The sequence below is a fragment of the Aulonocara sp. 'chitande type north' Nkhata Bay genome, linkage group LG5 (assembly GCF_057382095.1).
Source record: "Aulonocara sp. 'chitande type north' Nkhata Bay isolate Kocher_YH1m ecotype deep benthic linkage group LG5, A_spYH_male_GT1.1, whole genome shotgun sequence".
Taxonomy (NCBI): Eukaryota; Metazoa; Chordata; class Actinopteri; order Cichliformes; family Cichlidae; genus Aulonocara; species Aulonocara sp. 'chitande type north' Nkhata Bay.
Window position 1 is genome coordinate 17,864,177 of NC_141348.1, and position 21,558 is coordinate 17,885,734.

Genomic DNA, 21,558 nt, shown 5'->3' on the forward strand with positions numbered 1-21,558 from the left:
TAAGATGAACTCAGTTCTGCTCAATATTAATTATTCCTTTATAAGCTGCTACTGGTAAGAGTAGATGTTACAATTAGGCCCTAATTGTGGTCTCTTGGGAAAATTAATTGCCCATCCCTGAATTATTCTTCTAGAGTTAGTGTAAATGATAGACTACAATACATATAAAATATACACTATTAGACATTTTGACTCACTGTACTCGTTACTATACGCTACAATAAAAAGGTTTGAGACAAACATACGGTCACTTTAGAGATGAAAATTTGACAAAACCACACTCGCTCACTCATGTTGTTTTTATTACTGCAATAGCAGCTTATGTAACCTTAGAAGACATAAATATCATTCACTTTAACACTCAACAGGGGACTACTTCCACAACTGTGGAAAAACTTAAGGGTGTGCAAAGAGAAGCAAACAGCCCCCATACACTGGGATCATATTTTTTTGAAAACCAAACACACAGTAGGAGATGACTCCTCACCGCTTGAAAGGACAGCGACAAAACCAAATACAGACATTTTTCTTTCTAGCATTCTTGTGCACAGCAGCCTACAGACAAAAAGTACATACTAAAAAGTACTTGAACCAAAACTGTAGATGTGAGATTGGGTCTACTGAGCTTTATATTTGTGTTACAAGAGCCATTATCTTAAGCGCTTACCCAATTTAGAATCGGTAGGTGGGGTCTGTGGCAGGGGTATTAGCTGAATTAAACTTCTCTGGTGATTCTTTGTAGGGTCGACAGGGGCTACCTACGTATGCGGCTGATGTTGTTGCGGGTATTCAGGCTTGTGCGTGTGATCATGTCCTGATCTATTAGATGCAGTGCCAGCCACAAAAACGTAGCCAGACATGCATAAGAGGAATCAGTGGTACTAAACGTACCATCTGGTGCGATGTATAGTTGCTTATGAAGGGAGGCGCACGTCAGGTTAGGGCAAGCACTACGTTGTTGGCTTTCATAGAGGTTTGTTGTTTTGACATACCTGTGGCGAAGACTTAAAGTAGAAATCATGTGAAACAAACACAAGATAACCATTCACAACCTACAGCCAGTTTAGAGTCACCAGATAATCTGATGTGAATGTCTGTGGAAGAAGCCAGAATATCTGGTGAGAACTCGCACAGGCACAGGAGAACATGCAAACTCTGTGGATTTGAACGCAGAGACCTTCCACGCTGTGAGGTGACAGTGCTAACCGCTGTACAACTGTGGCCCTGAACTGTTAAAATATACCTTTGATATTCATTCACTCATGATGAATAATCTGTGTTAGAAACAGTGTTCATTTCTGAAGTTTACATTACAGAGCAGCATTCATGAGGCACTGCAGTAGTACAATGGCCAGTTAGTAGTCCTTTTATAATGTAACAGGTCACGTTTGTCTTCACACTTATGTGGCTTAATGTTTGATAATGAAGCTCTAAAAGCATCTGTTGAGTCCTATACGTTAGTTTTCAACCTGTCAATTATCAATACATATAGGGTGTGAGCTACACAGCATTACATTAAGTCTTCTTGTTTCCTTAAGTTTAAAGTTATTAATATAAAGAGATGTGTTATCTAGCCATTTCCGCACTTTACAGTATTACATGCTGCATGTAGAATTTACATAATGCATTCAGAAATCAAGCCCACTGAAAACAGCAGCACTTATAAACTCTGGTTCTGGTTACAGCAGTGGTACAGTTATATTGTACATCTGTCTGCTTTGATTTTATATGATTTTTTTTTAACCATAAGCTGTCAGTAGTGAACATTACCTTAAATGAGTTTATAAGTACTGAATATACACTGATACAACTCTCTGTTAATTCAAAGACTAATTACTCTGGCAACACTTGGCATCCAAAGGTGGATAAAATTCAGGATTGTGTCTTTCTACATGTGAGGGGGATTCATTTTTAACCATCTAAGCCAGGTGTGATGGAAATTGCCATCGTCTCCTCAAACATATAAAATTTAGAAACATTTTTTGCCTTCAACACTTTTAGTACTATAACTGTATCACCTTTCCAATGTGTCTAGCCAGCAACAACCCTGGCTACATATCAACTCAGCCTTGGCAAACATGTCAAACAGCACCAAGTCCAACAAACTGAGTCCAGCTCCTGAGGGAACTGGAGACATTTGGAAATGTCTTCATCGTACGGGTACCTTCTCACCGCTTTGCTCCACTTTGTCTTCCTGCATTGCTTTGGCCCTTGGCTGCGCCCCCTGAGTTGCACTGTGTCGACTGCTTCTTCTTGGGGGCTGGGACCTTGGCTTTGCCTTTGAAAGCCTTGGAAGGATCCAGCTTGTTCAGATATAAATCCCCAGCAGGATCCGCCAAACTGAGCTCACAGTTGAAAGTCAAAGGCTGGTAGAGGGATGCCCACTGCTGCAGCAGCAACCAAGATATACATAATTTAACATAATCCATGTAACACATGGGGAAAAAAACAAAAAAACAAACCCACACCAAATGTGTTTTGAAAATACTACTTAATTTACTAACCGAGCCAGCAATGCTATATCTGATTCTGTGGAATGTATGGCACCTTATGCACATAATTATGCTCTCTGGAAGCAACTTAAAACTCAGTGCTGTGCTAACTTACTAAAATGTTACATTTGCCAGTATTGTAGTAGACTGTGAAAGAATCATCCTGAATAAAATGTATTCATACAACTGCAATGGTCTCACATGTTGTTAATAATATGAATAAATATTAAAAATACAATTTATGTCACAGCACATATTCTGAAAAAAAAAAAAGGATTAGACACTTTGACTACCTTAGCCTGAGGGCTGGGGCCATATGGGGTGAAGTGATACTGCCACTCAGGCAGACCCAGATGGGTTATCATCAGTCGGTAGTAAGAGGTAAAGGTTGTGGTCAGAAAATGCCAGCACAGAGAGCGGTCTAGAAACCATATTTCACTCCTCTGAGCAACCACACCTGAAAAAAAAAAAGCAAGGATGTTAACTTAAGGAACTCAGATTTAAAAAAAATATTTTTTTAAATATATATATATATATATATATATATATATATATTATAACCTATAAGATACAATACACAAGCAGAGCACCTGGAGTGCAATTTTTGTAGACTAGGCACACTTTGCCATTCCCACCACAGGAATCCAGCTCGAAGATGCGGCTCCGGGAGTCGAAATGAGGTGCGACGGGCACACGCGCCGACCCTGACAGATAGCATTAATGAATCTTGAATAAATATTTACGGTCCAATCAAGAGCTCATTCATTAGCCTGCTTTCTGCACAACTGAGCACACGTACTGTAAACAAACGTAATTGAATGTGACGTGTTGTAATTGAGGATCCCACATGAGGATCCGGCAGGTGAATATTTACCACTTTCTGTGCCGCTCTCCTCCCAGTCTAGGTCAGCGAGTGATGGCGCATTGGGCAGAGAGAAGAGTGACACGGGCTGGAGCAGCGGGCACAGTCTGGCCACACTATTAATCATCATGCATCCTAAGGGAACACACTCACCTGAAAGACAGCACATCCACACAGTGAGGGCTGTGTGCCAAGAACATAAGAAAAGCTGCTATTTTCATTTACAACATTACTTTAAAATAGTTTAAATAAAAACAGACTTTTTTTCTCTTTTGAAAACTGTGAATGCAGACAGAACACATCAGGACACCTACTGTCTAGTTTAACGCTCCATGTTAGTGTAAAGCTATCAGTTGTCAGATAGAAGTCTCTCAGGTCCTCTGGTAATATACATGTGTTTTTCTGGCAAATAAACACAAAAGATGAATAACACATGACAAAAGTATACAGTACTGCCATATCAATATCTGACATCTACCATGCATCTTCCTTCCCACCTGCTCCCATGACAGCAAACTCCTCTTCTCTGCAGGCTCTCTTTCTGCGAAACGCACGTCGACCACCCCAGGCATGTTCTCTGTCCCAGCAAGGACAAGTTCATGACATTTATTACAATCTATTTTTTCACAGAATTCAATGCTTTGCTAGCTAACGCTCTCAATACATATCACAATCATACACACCAAGTATCCGAGTGATACCGAGCATCAGCCTATCGGCAATCTTGAAGCTCTCCTTTGTTTCTTCCATTTGGGTGATTGCGATCACAAATTTGTACAAAACCCAGAATGCATCCTTTGCAGATGTCTGTAGCGCATTCTTCCCCTTGCTCCAAATAGCTCATCTGCGGACGCAAGCGGAGGGAGAAGGGACGCAAAACGGACATGAATTTGCACCAATAGAAAGCCACCCTTCTACAACGCAACCAATGAGATTTTTGCTTGTAAGAGAAAGGCGGGACATCTATTCCTTAGCAACGCTTGGCTCCCTGGGAGTGGTGGCGGTTGATTCAACATGGCGGCAGCAGCGAAAAGAAGTGAAAATTCGGGGATATTTTGGATGAATGGCGGTACGCTGACTTTTATCGAGCTACATTAGCCTTATCCAACACTTCACAGTTGTATATATCTTACAGGAAGACATAAAGCTTTTCGAAGTAGAGTTATAGTGTTACTTTTACGTCCGTACTAGAAAGTTGTTTTCTCTGAGGAAGTGAGAGAGCTTGTAGCTAATTATAGTTAAGATAAAGACTGCTCACCTAACCACTTATTTCAAGTTGATTTTGGATAGTTTGTTATTGATGATAACGGTATTCATGCTACCTCTTACACGGAGTTAGTCCTGCTAGGTCTCCCAATACAGAACAGAGCAAAAATAACACTGTAAAAGCCATCTGCAGCTGTTTAATTTGAGTGTCTCCATCCTCTTTTTGTTATGCCCACACAGTGTCAGATGATGAACGGCCTTTGGTGTTTATTCCTGGTGAGTCCAGTGATAAACAGTAAAACTTTATATAGAGTGGCTCTTATTGTTGTCTTCTTAACATCCTCAGGGGTGGACGGAGAAGTGACGTCTCAGGCCCCTTTTAACCTGAAACCACTCAGTACCAGTACATCCAAGAAAAGAGGCCACAAGATGGGAGTGAAGAGCACTTCTGACTGCAAAAAACAGGCCAAGCAAAGGAGAGAAGTCAAAAACCAAAGTGATCACTCAGGGGTTTATACTAAGGAGGACGTGTCTGTTCACCACAATGCTGCTGTGATGACACCTCAGACTTTTCTTCCGGTTTCACAGGTATCATAGGATTTTTTTCGGCTGAACTTTTTTGATTAAATGGCAATATGTAATGCACTGAATTTAAATTCGTATAGTGCTTTTTTTGGTCTCAAATAAACCCACTGTCCACTTCATTAGTGACGCTTTGCTAGTATCAGGTTGAACACCCTTTTGACTTCTGAACTGCCTTAATTCTTTGTGGCATAAATTCAACAAGGGGCTAGAAAGATTCCTTAAAGATTTTTGTCCATATTGATGTATTAGCATCACACAGTTGCTTCAAATTTGCCACTTGCACATCAATATTGTCAATCTCCAGGTTCGCCAAAACCCAAAGGTGCTCTTTTGCATTGTGAGCTGGTGACTTTTGGGGCTATTTGAGTAGTGAACTCCTCATCATGTTCATGAAATCAGTTTGAGATTATTTGAGCTTTGTGACATGTCATGTGACAGAAGATAGTACACTGGTCATAAAAAGATGGACATGGTTAATACTCAGGTAGACTTTAGTGTTACACCAAAGCCATCATGCTAATACAATGCAGGATGGATTCATTCTTTAATGTTATTTACTCCAAATTCTCAGACTACCATCTGGATACCACAGAAAAAATCAATACTCATTAGACCAAGCAATGTTTTTAAATCTTCTATTGTCCAATCTGATGGTTTGAAATGAAGCAGGTCAACTAGACCAGCAGTCCCCAACCTTTTTTGTGCCACGGACCGGTTTATGCCCAACAATATTTTCACGGACTGGCCTTTAAGGTGTCGCGGATAAATACAACAAAATATAACTAGTACTGGTACCGAAAAAAGAAGATTTATTCATAACACACGTGAAAAGACCCAGAAAAACCAAGTTAACGATAAAAACGATAACAAAATAACGCTGAAAACTGATAAAAACCCTGAAAACCATACATTTCACACCTGAGCCTCAACTCTCGTGGCCCGGTACCAAACGACACACGGACCGGTACCGGTCCGAGGCCCGGGGATTGGGGACCGCTGAACTAGACTACATGAATTGCTGTCATATGATTGGCTGAACCTAACAAACAGATGAATTTGTTAAATATAGTGGCCAGTGAGTGTATATAGAAACAGTACTGCTACTCTTTATTATTAAATCTGTATGTTTAACTCTTACTCTCATATTCTTAAAGGTAATTTCTGAAGTCAGCAAAGCAAAGAGTGAGGTCTGTCTGAAAGACCTTTGTCCTGAAGATAAGCGACGAATTGCAAATCTCATTGAAGAACTGGCTAGGTATCCAACGTTATTATCTTTTATGAATTTAACAATTTATAGTGATGGAAATTAAAATGTATTTTATTAACTCCTCATATGTTTTCCTTCTTTTTTTATTTTATTTTTAAATTGTCTTTTGTTTCCCTGTTCTCTAGAGTGAGCGAGGAGAAAGAAGAGTCGGTGCGGCGTCTGAAAGATGAACAGGGAAATTTTGAATGCAAGATTCAGCAGCTAGAGCAACAGAACCAAATCATAGCACAGGAAAGGGAAAGTATCCTTTCAAAGCAAGCAGACAGCTGCAATGTATAATGCCCTGCTTTTCCTAATGGGCCATATGAAGTGAATTATTTTTTTTTTAAGTGAAATAATAAGGCTGTGGATGCTCTTTTGAGAGCTGCATTGGGTTATGTTTATAATCAGTGAAAGCAGATCTGCTCATCTTGTTCTGTTTGAATGTTTGTCAGACAACTTGACCTTCTTTAATGATGTTTGTTTAAACTATTTTGGAACATGCATCTTCACGTGATAAGGCTGCTGCAAAGACACCAAAAAGGAGTTATTGTGCTAAAGCTGATGTTTAAAAAACCCCAAAAGTAAAATGTATTTAAGAAAAGACATTTCATAAAGCCAACACCTTGTGGCTCATTATGGTATTTACTGTATATGATTGTATTGTGTGTGCTGTTCAAAAAGAAAGTCTGCAGGGGGCAGTGTTGTCTCAGGCAAGGCTATTTACAGTCTTTGGGCAAGAACCTTCAATCTGATACAAAAGGCAGAGAAGTAGAGCAGATGAATTTATATTACTTGATGTCTGCTGCAGTTGTCTTTTGCGAGTGCTTGTAGCTTATCCGCTGTTGTGTACAGAATCAATTTCATGGTTGGAGCCGTGCCCTAAACCATCTAAATCATCTTATCATCCAAAGATGAATTTTCATATTCACAGAGAAGACCACAGTATTTGCTTTTTACCGTGTTTTTTTGTCACCCTCCCATACTATTCAGTGTTAGAGAATATCTCTCAGTTTCTCCTGTAGAAAATGAGATCAGACAGGTCAACAGCTGATTCTTGTTGGTCTAACATGTCTAACGGTGCTAGAGTTGTAATGCTACACCCCAATCTGCTGTCTTCATAACAATTCTGCTCAGGTCAAACTAGAGTATGGCCAGCAGTCAATTTAGGTTAAAAACACTGCGAAATATGAAGAGTAATTGACCCGGCTGGTAAATTGCACGATTGGCAACGGCGGCGGGGAAAATTAGGAAAGCACAACTCAATTAAAGGCACTTTGGCTTGGAGACTTGGCATTTACACCAAACTTCTAAACTCCATTAAAAAGGTATTTGAGAGGAAAAAGTGTTCGGATCCAAGCACCTCCGGGGGGGAGAACGTAGTCTTTTAAAGTGTGTGCAAGAGTCACGAAGGCTCTTCTCAGGCAGAAGGTTTCGGCACTTCTCCGAAAGGTTAAGGAGACACCAAAGGCAAACACACTGAATGAGAGTCTTGTCAAGTCTAATTCCATTACGCCTTAGCTTATCTTATCTCACCAAGATTCAGGGATGTCAGGGGTATAAAGAATGTAGGACTATACCTTAGCCCCAAGCCAACTAGGATGAGAAGGAAAAGTACCCTTGATATTTGGGATGTTCAGCTGACATTTGGAGCTGACTGGCACACAGGGCTGAATTTGTGTTTCAGATAGAAAGGATGCTTTTTTACTTCAGGGCATGTTGGCACGAGCACAAGTCAAGGTGGCGTTAGTAACATGGTATACTGTTTTACTTTCTGTATCCAGAACAAGGCACAGCAGGTGCTACATGTAATGCCACTTATTGAGCTGAAACAATTGGAGGGAATCCTGAGGCCATGGAGAGAGGGACACAACAGTTCTGCTGCGTGTTACTAAAATGGCATTTGATAGAGGAATGCATTGGCATTGGCATTCCTCTATCACAGGAGTGCTAAATCCATTTCTGGCCTTAAAGGTTTTGATGTGTGACATTTACAATGCGGAAATCTAATTTTATCAAGTGTGCTTTTTGTGATAAGCATACATCAAATGCTTGCTTTTGGATAAATTCAAATTTGTTATGTTTTAGGGGTTATGATGATTTTTGGTCTTGTTGTTGTGTAACTCACCTTTTATTCTTGGAAGTTGTGCAGTAGTCCTTTACAATAAATTACTACCTACCAGTGGGTAAATACGACAGCTTTATATTTGAATATATAGCCATTCTTTCTGCAGGAGTATAATAAAAGTGAATGGAACCAGTTGTGAGCCTAATGTAAAATAAATAATGCTTAATAAATGTAATATTTTTTTTATGGACCTTGTGTTTTAAGCTTTGGTAGGTGTGCCATTTGACATATTCCATAGCCACCAGCCAGTTTGTACTGATGCCAGGTCGTGCATCTGTGCCTCAGAACTGCTATTGCTTTAGAGTTCTGATCAATGAGTCTCGAAGATGCCTGAGAATGGTTTTCTTCATCTTCACTCTTGGAAATTTCCAGACATTTTCTAAAATAACTGTAAGATGATGTGTGGAGTTGTGTATTGGTTTATTGTGAGATTTGGCATTCATGTCTCTTTTTCAGATTCAGCAGGATTGAAGCAGTAATGTAAACCGTCTCCTTCTATTAATTCCCCGCCATTTCTTCCTTACACACATTCATACTCTCACACATATTCACACATCCGTCTCCGCCCCCATACCTCTCACATTCCAGCTCAGGCTCAATCTGTTTGGCACACTGTGCTAAAGCAGGTTTTAAAATATTCCCCCCTCCTGTGCAAATTTGTTCCACCTTGAAGTGGATTTCATTATTTCATTTGAGCCTCGGCCTGACAGGGAAGTGAATCATTTTGACAGACCCCGTCTGAAGCCTCTTCAACCCAAGCCCTTGATTCGGAGTATTTTTGGAGCAGGGGGGAGGAGTAAGTCATTGTTGGCACGTTGCAGCTCTGATGTAAACTAGGGGCTTGCTGAGAGCTTGGCCCCCATTGGCTGATGTCCAAGGCTGTAGAGGAAGCATGTTTAGTGTAGCGACTGGCTGAGAAGTGGAATCTTATCAGTGTTGCGCCACTCGGTTCAGATTACCTAGCACTTGCTATCCAGGGACTGCATTACCCTGTCAACACATTAACACATGTTATGTTCATCTATGCACTGGGATGATATGATGCTGCAGCCTGCTTGGGTGTTCAGCACAGATGGACTTTGCTTGTGTGTTTTAGATTGCGTGTGGTCTCTACTTTGTATGCCGACATAAAGTGGGAATTGCCTTATATTGTGGTAAAATATGCATTTAAAAGAAAAACAAACCCTGAACACACCACACATTACCTTGGATTTCAGTGAGGTTTAGTTGTATAAGCATGTTCACTATCTCCCCTTTAGGACTTTTATTCATGCTGCATAAATAGACCTCCCAACACAGGTTTACATGATGTGATGTCCTTGTGATGTCCTTAAGTTCTGTGTATGGAACTGCTTCCATGGAGATCAGTGAGGCGGTAGAGGAGCCCTAGTTAGACGGAGGGTTCAATCAAATCATTTCCTCGCATTTTTCTAGTGTTTATGGAAGCTGTTGCATTGCTTTTGTCTGGTGTCTGGTCCTCAATTCAAAGTCGTCACCGCTCTCTTCTCTTTCCCTGTGTCTCATTTCCACAGCCTGATTGAAGTCTTCTAACAACCAAAGTGTTTTCTTATGGAGTGTTCTGCCAACTATTCCTTCAATAAGACTCTTCTTTGAACTTTGATTTTCTCTTTAAAATGAGGGTTTCTTTTCCAAATGGATGCTGAGAAACTCATCAGCTGGGGGAGCAGGGGCACCATCATAAAAAGATATGGCCTAGAGGAACACACTTTATGGTCAGCTTGGGTGGGAGTGTGTGTACTACTTGCTTTATTGTAGTGTTTGTGTGCGGGCTGTTTACAGTGCAGGTGGGGAATTTGTGCTCTCGTGTCTTGCTGTTTTTATGTTTGTACTAGAGAGTCAGATTGACAATGATTATTGAATGTGTGCGAGTATGTCTGTGTGCAGTCTCTCCATTCTCATGCTCATTATCTTTGTATGTGCGGGTGTGGTGTGGTGCTGCCACTGTCATTAGTGGGGCTCCTGAGGCGCAGCAGTAGTCCCGCTCCAGATTAGTTTTCTTGTGTCTGCCAGCTCTCTGTCTGGCAGATAGCCTGGCGTGGCATTGCCCAGCTCAGCTCAAAACAGCTTGGCCCTGCCCAGATGGTGAAAGCTCTGTGCCACAACAACAACTTTGATTTTGCTGGACTCTTCCCTGTCTCTGTTTTCAGCTTTGCCTTTTCTCTACTTTTCTGGTCCAATGTGTAATTGATTACGGAAACAAGGTTTTAATTCAGATTGTCGATCTAAATCCAGCATCTTCAAAGTAGCACAGGAGAAACTTTTCTTTTACTAAAACTACTTCTCAGCAAAAATTGAACTCATCAAAGAGCTACACGTTAGGGATTTGTAAGATTTATTTATTTATTTTGAATGAAAATGAAAACTCCTTCCTATTTGAATCAAATAGTGAAGCCAGAATTTCTTTCAGTCACACAATTTGATGGAACTCACTGCATGATTTCTCAGCCAAATCTGGGGTGGTGGTTATGTTTTACTCTAAGGGTTTCTTTTGTTTCAGTTTAGCTGTTGTTCTACTTTGTTAGTTACTTAACCCTTGGTCCTCCAGGTCTGCAGCAGCAGTACAAAGAGTGCCAGGAGCTGCTTGGGCTCTACCAACAATACATTTCTCAGCAACAGGCAAAGCTCAATCAGTCCATTGCCCAGCTTAGCCAGCCATCAAGTCACAGTAAGGTAAGATATGGGATAAAATGGTTGTGTGTGTGTTATAGGTTATATGTACACACATTTCCTTTTATGTTTCTATTGCAATGGAAAATGCACAATAAAATGACAGCCATTCTCCTATGGGAGCCACATTCAGGCAATAGCCCTGTTTGCCATCAGTCACATACAAAAAAATCCAGTGGAAACACATGCAAGAGGCATTGTTCCATGGCCAAGTGCCATAATAATTTATAACAAATCACTACAGTCCACAGTCACTACCTCAATATGACTACAACCTAGTAAAAACTCTCTCAAGGTGACACTTTAAAGGCGAAGATGCCTCTCTGGCTGCAGCCTCTGTATGAATGGATGACTTGGCCAACCTCATTGTCCGCAGTGGCTCTGAATAATGTGTGTTTGCCTGCTCTCTGACCCTCAGCAAATTAGTCAGTCTCTTTCTCAGTCTACTATAAAATGGGCTTTTCTCCTTATGTTTATCTCATAATGTTCATGATCTTTGCTCACCTGTCACTTGTGTTTAGTTGAAAAACACAGGTTTATCCCTTTTATATTATAGCTATACAAGGTCCATGGTGAAATCACCACTTTAGCACAAGAGGATCATCAGTGTCATCATCATATCATTTTCATTACCAGTGTCTACAGAGCATGTGCTCACCTACTACCTTTTATATGAACTGTTCTTTGGTATCTCTTAACTCAGTACACAGCCACAGTAATTATGTGCACAAATGCAAGGAAGTAGACCAAAAAAGATGCCTTGGGTCGCAGCAGCTCACATAGAGTGCAAGTGAAATGTGAGTTCTTGTGAAATTGCTCTTGCAAGCAAATGGGGAGCTTTTACGGCACATAGTAACGCGAGCAAATTAGGTTGCTAAGCGAGGCCTAATTCCGTATTGGTAAATTTCAGCTTTGCAGCCAGCTCTAAATTAAAGTTTTATGGAGCAGTCGAATGTTTTGGCTGAAAAACTCCCATCAGTTTTTCAGAGGCTTCCTTAATGGGCCAAAATACATTAATTGTCCTCTTTGTTCTCTGTCCAGGTGCACAGTAGTGAGGAACTCCCCAATAGGACATCTACAAGCAGAGCTAATAGCTCACTCTTTGATGGCTCATACCTCAGTCACGCTGCTACTGGAGGACCACAAGCTCGAGCATACAGGAATGGTTATGGAAGAAGAGGAGCAGTACGGACATTTAGGAGCACTGCTTGTCTTTCTTGTGATGGACCGTTAAGTCCAACTCATGGGCCAGTAATACAGCATAATTGTCAAAAAATAGAGTGCAGGGGCCCACACTCATCCCACAGATGTGAGTGTTGTGAATGCAGGGATCAAGGCACTGTCTGTGGAACACAGCAGCAAAGAATTCACAGTTCCTCTCGTCTGAGCCACCATGATACCTTTAACCAAGATGAGTGTAAAAGGTACAGTATTCAGCCATACCAGCATTACTTTCCTTTTTTCATGTTGAAAATTTTAGCAAGGCACAAAGGAGATGGCATGTAACATGCATTTGCACATAGGCTCCATAGTGGGAATATCATGGACTCTGGGGCCAAGGAAGCTCTGACCAGGCCTCTGCTGGGTCAGGAGGACTGGGAGGAGAAGAGGCACCAGCTGCTGCTGCAGAAGATGCAGTTAGAGATGGAGAGAGAGAGGCTGCATGCACGCCTGGCAGAGCAGGAGGAAAGGCTCCAGAGACAGAATCAGCAACTACAGCAGTCACATCTTGATTACAAAAGGTAGAACGGTATTTTCTGTTGACGGTAGTTACTTTGGTACATCCATTACGTGTCTGCAATCCTTGGTCTTTTCATATTTTGTGTCATCCTCTGTACTTCAGTTTATACCATTGCAGACTATTTTAACTTGCTATATCTGTGTTAGATTTCAACCAGCTACTCAAGCTGAGGTCAGCTCCTCTAATACTAGGAGTGATGTTACAGAAGTGCAGAATCCTTCGCACCAAGATATACCCTCCAGGTAAAGCAAATTTTGGCATATACAGATATTGCACACCAACCAGACACATGTGAAAGGAACATTAATGCATTTTGTATGTTGTCTACAGTGTGTGTGATGATGCAGGAGTACATCCTGGAGGACAGAGCTTGCATGAAAAGCATCCAGAAACTGTACCTAATCCTCTGAACAATGGCAGTGGTAAGCTTGTATTATCAATTAATCAATAAAGTGTTTGCACAGTTTAGCTTGAGACAGGGGAACAGTTTAGCTTGAAATACATATTTTAGCACTCTCATGTATCACTAAAATACCTTGTTAAATTTTTAATAAAAAAAGCAAATATATCCTTTTCTTGACCTCAGAATATTTAAAACAGCCCACAAAGGACATGGCCACATCTCCTGCTGAATCACCTGCAAGCCTGAGGAAGCACACATCAGTATCTGCAATCCAAAAGACTCCAGACACCAGGTAACAAACATCAATAAACAATTTAATAAACATTTATTGTAATAGTTTGTAAGTTCATTAAAGTGCTGTACAATGTTTATAAGGGTGGTCCATTTTTAGCAATTATATTGGATAATGTAGTTCTCAGAAGAACAGTCTGTGTGGTTGAAATATTTATGTTAATGTGTTAAAGTGTTACAGTGTCCAGCATAATATTTTTCCCCTATACTACACAAGAAATACAAAATTTTATGTCATAAAGGTAAATCGATCAAATATTAAGTAACTAAAGGTTTAAAGTAAATGTAGTGGAGTAAATGCTATACCCCTTTTTAGACTCGCCCATGATTTGTGTATCGCTGGGCTGGGGTAGCTGCTGTCTGCTCCAGCAATCATTACAAAAAGTCAGCCAAATTTAAAGATTGTGGCAAACTAAACAAGCAGTTCATTTGCATATCTTGACAGCTTTCATTTGAACAATTTCTTAGTTTGTTTGTGCTGCTGTTGTGTAAAATGCACCAGTGGTGGGTTGGAGCAGCTGAAAAGTAGCTTTTCTTCACATTTAATCTAACTGAACATTTGGTGTGTTGTAGGACTTATTGGTATACTAACTGTAAGAAAAAACACTTCTCATATGTGAGAGTACATGATCACTGAAAAAGCCTTCACTGACCCCAACAGGCCAGCAGTTAGCCAGTCAGGGTCCCCAACATACATTATTATTATTATTATTATTATTATGTATTTATTTATTAACTGACCCGTCGCCATCAGGCCACCAGTTATGGTGAATCTTGTGCCAGCAGATTTGTGATTTAAAAACATATATGAAAAATTAACACAGTTCAAACATCTGAAGGATGTAAGAAGTCATGAATCTGTTTTTATCTAAAATTCTGAACTGAGGGTCCTCGGGTTAAGGAATGTTTTCCACAAGGATTTATGGGTGAAATAAAGGTAGCAGCTTAGAAACTAGGTGATAAATTGGAGTGTTTTATTAGTGGTCTGTGGCAGCGAGTGTCTTTTCCTCCTGTTTCCAACAAAAAGATTACAGCAGATTTAGAATATAAGTATTTAATGTTTTTTTCCTGGGCTTGCTGTTGCTGCAGTGTTTGTGGTTAAATGATGACTTTTCTTAGTCTAGCTAACTTTTCGAGCTGCGAGAAGCTAATTGAAGCTTTTTACTGGGCTAGCTAGTGCTGCGGCCAGCCTGTCAGGAGACATGCTGCGTTCCATTAGTCGTCCTAGCAGGGATCCTGCAGCAGGTGTAATTGAACAGACTTCTGGATACCCCCCCCCCCCCCCCCCCCCCCCGTCCGCTCAGCCACAGAAATGAGACGAAGAAAGCAGAAGTGAGGGAGAGATGTTAAAAGTGTGTTTGAGGGTGAGAGCATTGGATAAAGTGAAAAAATGGGAAGCGAGGAAAGGTAGAGCAGGTTCAGATGGATAGTAGTGGAAACGGTGAGAAAGATGTAAGAAGGGGGGAGAGGGGATTTGAAGATAGGGATGAATCACTGAGTGCAAGCATTTCCTAAAAATGCAAAGGACTCTGTACATGGAATAGTAATTAACCTGACTGTGTGTTGTCTTAATGCGTGTGCAATGTGCATGTTCAGTTGGACTCCAAGGCCGCAGTGGAATTAAATGCAAAAAAAATATCAGATGCTAAAAAATAATTTGTGATTCTGCACAGCTTTCCTTTAAAGCCATTATTATTTCCACACTGGAGCAATTCTTTTCTGTAATGTCAGATTTCCTCTACCTTGTTGTAAATGCAGTGGTAGATAGCAGATACACTAGCTGTGAGACAGCCTCCCCCTCCTTGTTTTGAAGGATAGTTCTTCAAAACACCTTGAAGTTTCCAACTTCTGACGATTAACTCTTAAATAAAGCAGCGCCTGGTCCAAGTTGAACTGTGAGCTCTAGCAGATGCCCATTAATTCCAGCAGGGGATCTGGAGTATCAGATCTTATTACCATTCATTTTCACCTCCAAAGCCTATTAAAATTGTTCTACTCTTAGATACACAATGTCTTCTTTCTTTTTTTTTTTTTGTGCCAGTAATGAGGAAGTCTGTGTCTCAGATGCCTTTTGTGGTTTTCTTGCAACATGTTTTTTTCATGTGCATCTTTTCAGATATTTATAATCCTTTGGTAATCCACTGAATCGTATTAGACATATGTCTTTCCCTTAGCTGGTGTTCAAAATACCGAGAATAAAAATAGTTGTAAAAGAATTCAGTGAATGAAGTGAAGGCAATATGTTGTTGCTCTGAGCTCATCAGAAACCTGTCAGAGCGGCCTGACTTTAGCAGATCAGTAATGTGTGGTTTGGTGCTAGTTTTCAAAAATACTTATTTTCATCTGTGTGTGTGTGTGTGTGTGGGGGGGGGGAAATCTTTTATAGCTTTGGTTAGTGAATCATGGGAACAACCACATCAAGTTTTGATATTTGAGGTTGTTTAAAGAAAGAATGGCTTTATTATCACTATTAAACTTGTTTTATTTAAATATCTTTAAAGATAAAACAAACAAACAAAACAAAACCAAACAAAAAAATCTTACTGAAAAATTCCCCATGTTACCTGAAGCGTTCTCCTTCACTTGGCAACAAAATAGCTCTTGTAACCATCTAATCTTAACCAATTCGATGTTGATGTGCAAATCGCACAACCAAACTGAGGTTAACATTAAGTGACCTTTTTAATCCTTTCATGAATCCTGTGCTAGTTAGTAATGAGACAGTTCCAGCGCACGCCGCCCATCTCATCTTGATCCTTCCTGCCATTGCCCGCCTGCTATTGATTGGCTGGGAAATTGACATGCGGGATATACACAGTGGCCATTATAGGTTTTTTATCTTACTGTTTGGACTGCAAATGAAAAGAGGCGCCGGGGCGAGACGGCTATCTTTAATGAAAGAGAAAAGCCAAACAAGCAGTGAAAGTTATGAGTGGGAAGGAGGTGGTGAGTAGCATATGCTGAAGAAGTTTTCTGAAAATTTTTATCTGGCCTCATGGAGCTAGAAAAGAGAAACAGAAGCTCTGTAACTGATAAATTGGGGAAAATAAAGTCCAGTAGTTGTGTTTTTTATTTTTAATTTTTATTTTTTTATTGTACTCTGAAGACTTCTTGGTGTACGAGTTTGAAGCATTTAAAAAGTATTTGAAAGCAGAGCAGCGCACATCTACTGTTTCACAGTAGTCATTATAACACGTTTTTAAATTTCAAAATCAAGATTAAACTTTGTCCGAGTCTCCTTTCTGTTACATTTCCTGTCCTAAGGATAAAAGTACTAAATGCTTTATGTTGACAACGTGATGTCTTCAGATGCTCTCAAAATGACCCGACATTCCAGGTCCAAGACCTTATTTTTCTCTTTTTAAAAAAAAAAACAGTGACAGAAACGTGTGTTGCTGCTACTGCTGTCCATGTATTTTATCTGTAAGCACACAGTAAAAATGATTCTGCCAGGACTCCCTTGGGAGATATAAATATCCATCATCAATTCACAACTTTACTTCATGCAAACTGGAGCCAAGAAATGAAGTTCTTTGTCGCACCGTATACCCCCTCTGAAAATCTATTGGCATTCTTCTCTTTGGCCTTCATGCAATCTCTGTGCCAGCAGCCCTCCCTCGCCCTACCCATTGCCACCCCCCAATACTGCTGCCCAAACTATACCCCCTACCCCCCGCACTACCCTTGTTATAGATTGTGACCGCCGGTAAGTGATGCATTATTCATTACCAACATGTCGTTTGTTGATGGATGGCTGTTTGAGAGCCCTGTCCGTTAAATAAATCAACAAATAAAAATGCAAATTCTCACATTTCGAGCGAAGCAACCCAGCCAAAGTCCCTCCCCCACATTCCCTCTCTGCCTCCATCTCTATCCACAAAGCAGCAGTCATTTCCAGACTCTCTCTTACAAGCGGGCACATACACACTCCTTCTCACTCATGCTCTCAGACTTTCTCCTCTTTTCTCCTTTGCTGTTGACAGGCAGGAGACCAAATGAGGAAGACAGATTTACTTAGTTGAGCTTCTTTTCTTGTTTTTTTTTCTTTCTTCCCCCAATCAAATCCCTTTGCTCAAACATGTACATACATGAATTCATGTTGCTAAAGCAAAATATAGCCCTTTAAAAGCCTTTTCGGCTATTGATATGTGAAGCCTGAAGTTAGTTTGAAAACATGACATATCAAGGTCCATAGTTACGTGTTGAGGAACATAAATGCACCCTGATTGGAAGTTTCACCACTGCGTCTGTGTGCTGACCACCCGCATGCATATCAACAAGTACATCCCAAGGATCGGCCTTACCTGGGAGAGCTGTGTGCAGAGCCGCGCAATGCAAATCGATGCGGCTTTAAACGAGCAGAGAATTATGTTAGCAACATCAGTCGAGCGTGCTTTAAAGAATTCATGTTTTGTATCTGGAATGGCCGTCGTTCGACTGTGTATACACTGAATAATTTATCAAACCAGCCAGACTGAGGGATTGAATCTCTATTAGCTTAATCTCCCCTGTTTTGGTTTATTTATTTCACCGCACATTCCCCTCATTTCTATTCCAGGGGAGAAGGCACTGGGTTCTCTCCCCCTTGTTCTCTCACACCTGCAAGAAACTGTGTTTTTCTGCTGGGACGCCCCAGTGGTTTGGACTTGTTAACGCTGCTTGTTAGGGTTCAGTAGGCACTTCACCAAGAAAGATTTGTTAACACTTGTATGAAAATATTTTTTGTTCACCTTTCAGTTGTTAACACAGACCACAAGAAAGCAAAACTCTCACCCAAGTGTTTTGTTTTTTTTTGCTTTGTTTTTAGCTCTAACTGGATGTTGCTTTGTACATTTGTGATGTCAGTCTCTCAGCTTGCTCTGTTTATGTGCCCTCATAGTTAAGCAGAATGTAACTGGCAGGCTTTCTGTGTGCATTCCTCTGCTACAATGAAACCACAGTGAGAAAGCTCATTTAAAGTGTTTCCTCTGTACAGGGCTCATAAATGATAAATGTAGCCTGTGTCAATTCAACCTTTGAAACAAGCTGTGGAGGCTAAAAAAGCAAAATGGGGGCGGGGGCTAGAAACCTAACCTAAAGTTTTTCTTTTTTTTCAGGTTGGACTTTTCTCTGGTTGAGTTATTGGATATCTTTAGTCCTGTTTCTGCACCTGAGCAATGCAAGACAACCACTCAAAGAGCCAGAGCATTACAACACAGACCGGCTCATACTGCCCCCAAATCAGTGAGCCGAACCATGCTTACCCCTGGTGGACCTCGTCCTCAGAGCACTCAGCAAGACCTGGAAGAAAGCAAAATACTAGAAGATATTTTCTTCATTTGCTGACGAAAAAAATGAGGAGCATGAAAAAGATTCAGTCAGCTGTGTCCATTTTTTTTTTTTTTTTTTTTTAAATGTTTTTCATTTAACTTTTTATTGGTTTTCTAAAATCAGAATCAATGTCACACGGTTTGCATAGATTGTGATATTGGTAGAATTTTTTTTAAATACTAATAAATGTTTATTTTTCAAGCCTCGTTTGTAAAAAATTGCCAATATGACATAATTTTCCACTGTGCATCTGGCTAAAGGATGCAAATTTTATAAATCTCTGATTTACTGGAAATATTATACATAGTCGGTTCCATACACATGTGACAACTATCCTGTAGCAGACAGCTGTTGCCATTGTGTAAACCCCAAAGTAACCAGGGGAATCTTATATCAAGAAGTTACCAATCAGCAGTAATTATGACACAACACAGAGTATTTTATTCTAGACTGTGCTTTATTATTGGGCTAAGCTGAGACGCATCATTCATTTAGAATTACAAAAGAAGAGTCCAGGGGACCAGAGAATGGTGCAGTCTGGAGAGACGGGGGCGGGAGCCTAAAGCGTGCTGCCCATCAGAAGCTTGGCTCATCAGGAACCTGGCAAAGCTTAATATGCAACATTCATCACCCCCCTCCATATGTGCTGAAATTGGGAAATAGATTTCCAGAACACTTTGAAAACCACATGAAGTAAAATGTGATTCTAGCAACACTACTGAGCTTTAGAAATAAAAATCACTGATAACAGCACCGAAAAAAAAAATGATAGGAACTCAAATTTCTTTTGGATGAAATAGTGCAGTTTTCATTGAATTTAGTTCTCGGTAGAACACGTGAGTTGAACAAGATCAGAGCTCTGTTGAACAAAATGAAGCACAATGGGGAGAATAGGAAGGGAAGGGAATACAGTTTTCAAAAGTTGTTTACAATAAACCAGACATTAGTTCATTAAATATTAGCAGCAACTTATACTGACCTCAAGGCGTCTCTTCTGATTGAACAGTTGATTTAAGATGTGTTTAACTAGGGATTACTATTTCCCCCACTTTGCTTAACGGTGGCATTTTATTTTGAAACGATCTTTTAACAAAGCTTTTCCTTTTTTTTTTTTTTAAATGAACAGAACAGTATGCATTTATAATTACAAATATACATAAGGCTTTAGTGTTGTACTGCATTGTTGTGAGTAGTTTGCAAGCCACAGGAAAAATGTAGAAGCAGTCTTAGTAGTAGTTAAACTTCCAATACTTGAGCGGTAAGATGTGTCGCGATTCAAGGTTAACGCTTGCAAGAAAACAGATCAGTGTCAGTAATGAGAGCTCAGATCTTGGCTCAAACAGCACAAATAAATAAACAAATAAATAAACAGACAATGAAATAAATAATTCAAATCTGTCTTTGACATCACTTGGTCAAAAGGAGCGTTTTTCTCCGTCATCAAAGAAGTTCTGAAGGCATGGTCCTGCAGACAGGAACAATGATCATCTGTGGACCACAACAGTGGCCCATGCATGTCATATAAAAACTATTTGGTCACGTACCAACTCATAAAAAAATAATGCCATGAAAGCATGCTTATCATTTCAGACATGACTTATAAATAAATATCTAAACAAACAGATAAATGAATAGAACCCATTAAAGTATTTCTTTTTTGTTTTGTTTTTTATAAAATAGGTCAATGTGTGTCTAAGCTCTAACTGAGGTCAATGCTCTCCCTGACTGTATTCTGGATAAATGCCTTGGTCAGGTCCTACAGTTTGTACCGTATCCTAGCGAATATTTTTTTTTGTACCTGGTTTTAATGAGCATTATCATGTTTTCATTCATATATTTTTTTTTAAGTATTTAAATTACTTTATCCAGTCCTTGTAGATAGAAGTAAAAGTCCTATAAAATATGCAAACCTATGTACAGAGGAAAACAGAGCAAAAAAAGAAACAATTTACAGTATATTCATCAGTTTATGTATATATTTATATATATATATTTATATTCAAACTTCCTCTGTTTCTTGTTTTTGAACCACTAAACTTTGTTTTTCACTTTTCTCATGTAAACTTGCAGCTTAAAGTTGGAGCAAATGAAGATGAGGTGGTTGGCATTTGAGTTCTCGCACATCTTTCTGCGTCTGCTTACTTCGTTCGCCGTGGGAAAAAAATGACTGATTGCTCAAACAAATCATACGAGAAGCACAGACTGTGATGGCAGTTTTTTTTCTTTCTAATTTTCTCAGAGCAGCGGGGCAGTCAAAAAAGGGCACACAGTGCTGCGATCAGGGACACCAGACATATGATATTTTGCCTCGGATGTTATTGTTAGACAGAGACAGGTCAGGTTGATGAGCTAGAGGTTTCGTACTAATCCACCAAAGTTAGTGGAAGAAAAGAACAAAAAAAGAGATCTCGATGGTCATCTGGTTTAACTGTATGCCACGCTCAGGAGATTGTTAAGTGGCACACACACAAACAGAGGCATTCTGGGATGTGCACTGGTGTCTTTTAGACTCACTGGATTTGGAAGGTAAATGTTAAATTATTCAAACTGCTAAAAAGGTTAAACAGAGACACTGGGGAAATGGCATAATGAGAAGTTTATAGGAA

General features: G+C 40.0%; 2 protein-coding genes across 5 annotated transcripts; one reads left to right on the top strand and one right to left on the bottom strand.

Annotated features, from left to right (window-relative positions):
• Positions 1-280: 280 nt before the first annotated feature.
• tpgs2 (tubulin polyglutamylase complex subunit 2) lies at positions 281-4,698 on the bottom strand. 3 transcript variants are annotated; one of them, XM_086291782.1, is made up of 8 exons: positions 4,613-4,698; positions 4,038-4,198; positions 3,852-3,931; positions 3,669-3,756; positions 3,367-3,537; positions 3,083-3,196; positions 2,786-2,949; positions 281-2,387 (listed from the first exon to the last, which is right to left on the bottom strand). In XM_086291782.1, exons 2-8 carry the CDS (start codon positions 4,102-4,104, stop codon positions 2,169-2,171), a joined length of 903 nt encoding a protein of 300 aa, XP_086147908.1. In that variant the 5' UTR covers positions 4,105-4,198; positions 4,613-4,698; the 3' UTR covers positions 281-2,168. The 3 variants fall into 3 exon arrangements, with proteins under 3 accessions (XP_086147908.1, XP_086147907.1, XP_086147909.1); XM_086291781.1 differs by lacking the exon at positions 4,613-4,698 and having other exon boundaries at positions 4,038-4,237; XM_086291783.1 differs by lacking the exon at positions 4,613-4,698 and having other exon boundaries at positions 3,367-3,507; positions 4,038-4,235.
• Positions 4,329-20,983, top strand: kiaa1328 (KIAA1328 ortholog). Of its 2 annotated transcripts, XM_086291778.1 has the most exons (12): positions 4,329-4,423; positions 4,801-4,836; positions 4,907-5,148; positions 6,300-6,400; positions 6,538-6,653; positions 11,086-11,210; positions 12,249-12,631; positions 12,731-12,949; positions 13,095-13,190; positions 13,279-13,370; positions 13,535-13,643; positions 18,739-20,983. In XM_086291778.1, exons 1-12 carry the CDS (start codon positions 4,369-4,371, stop codon positions 18,965-18,967), a joined length of 1,803 nt encoding a protein of 600 aa, XP_086147904.1. In that variant the 5' UTR covers positions 4,329-4,368; the 3' UTR covers positions 18,968-20,983. The 2 variants fall into 2 exon arrangements, with proteins under 2 accessions (XP_086147904.1, XP_086147905.1); XM_086291779.1 differs by lacking the exon at positions 4,801-4,836 and having other exon boundaries at positions 4,332-4,423.
• Positions 20,984-21,558: the final 575 nt, after the last annotated feature.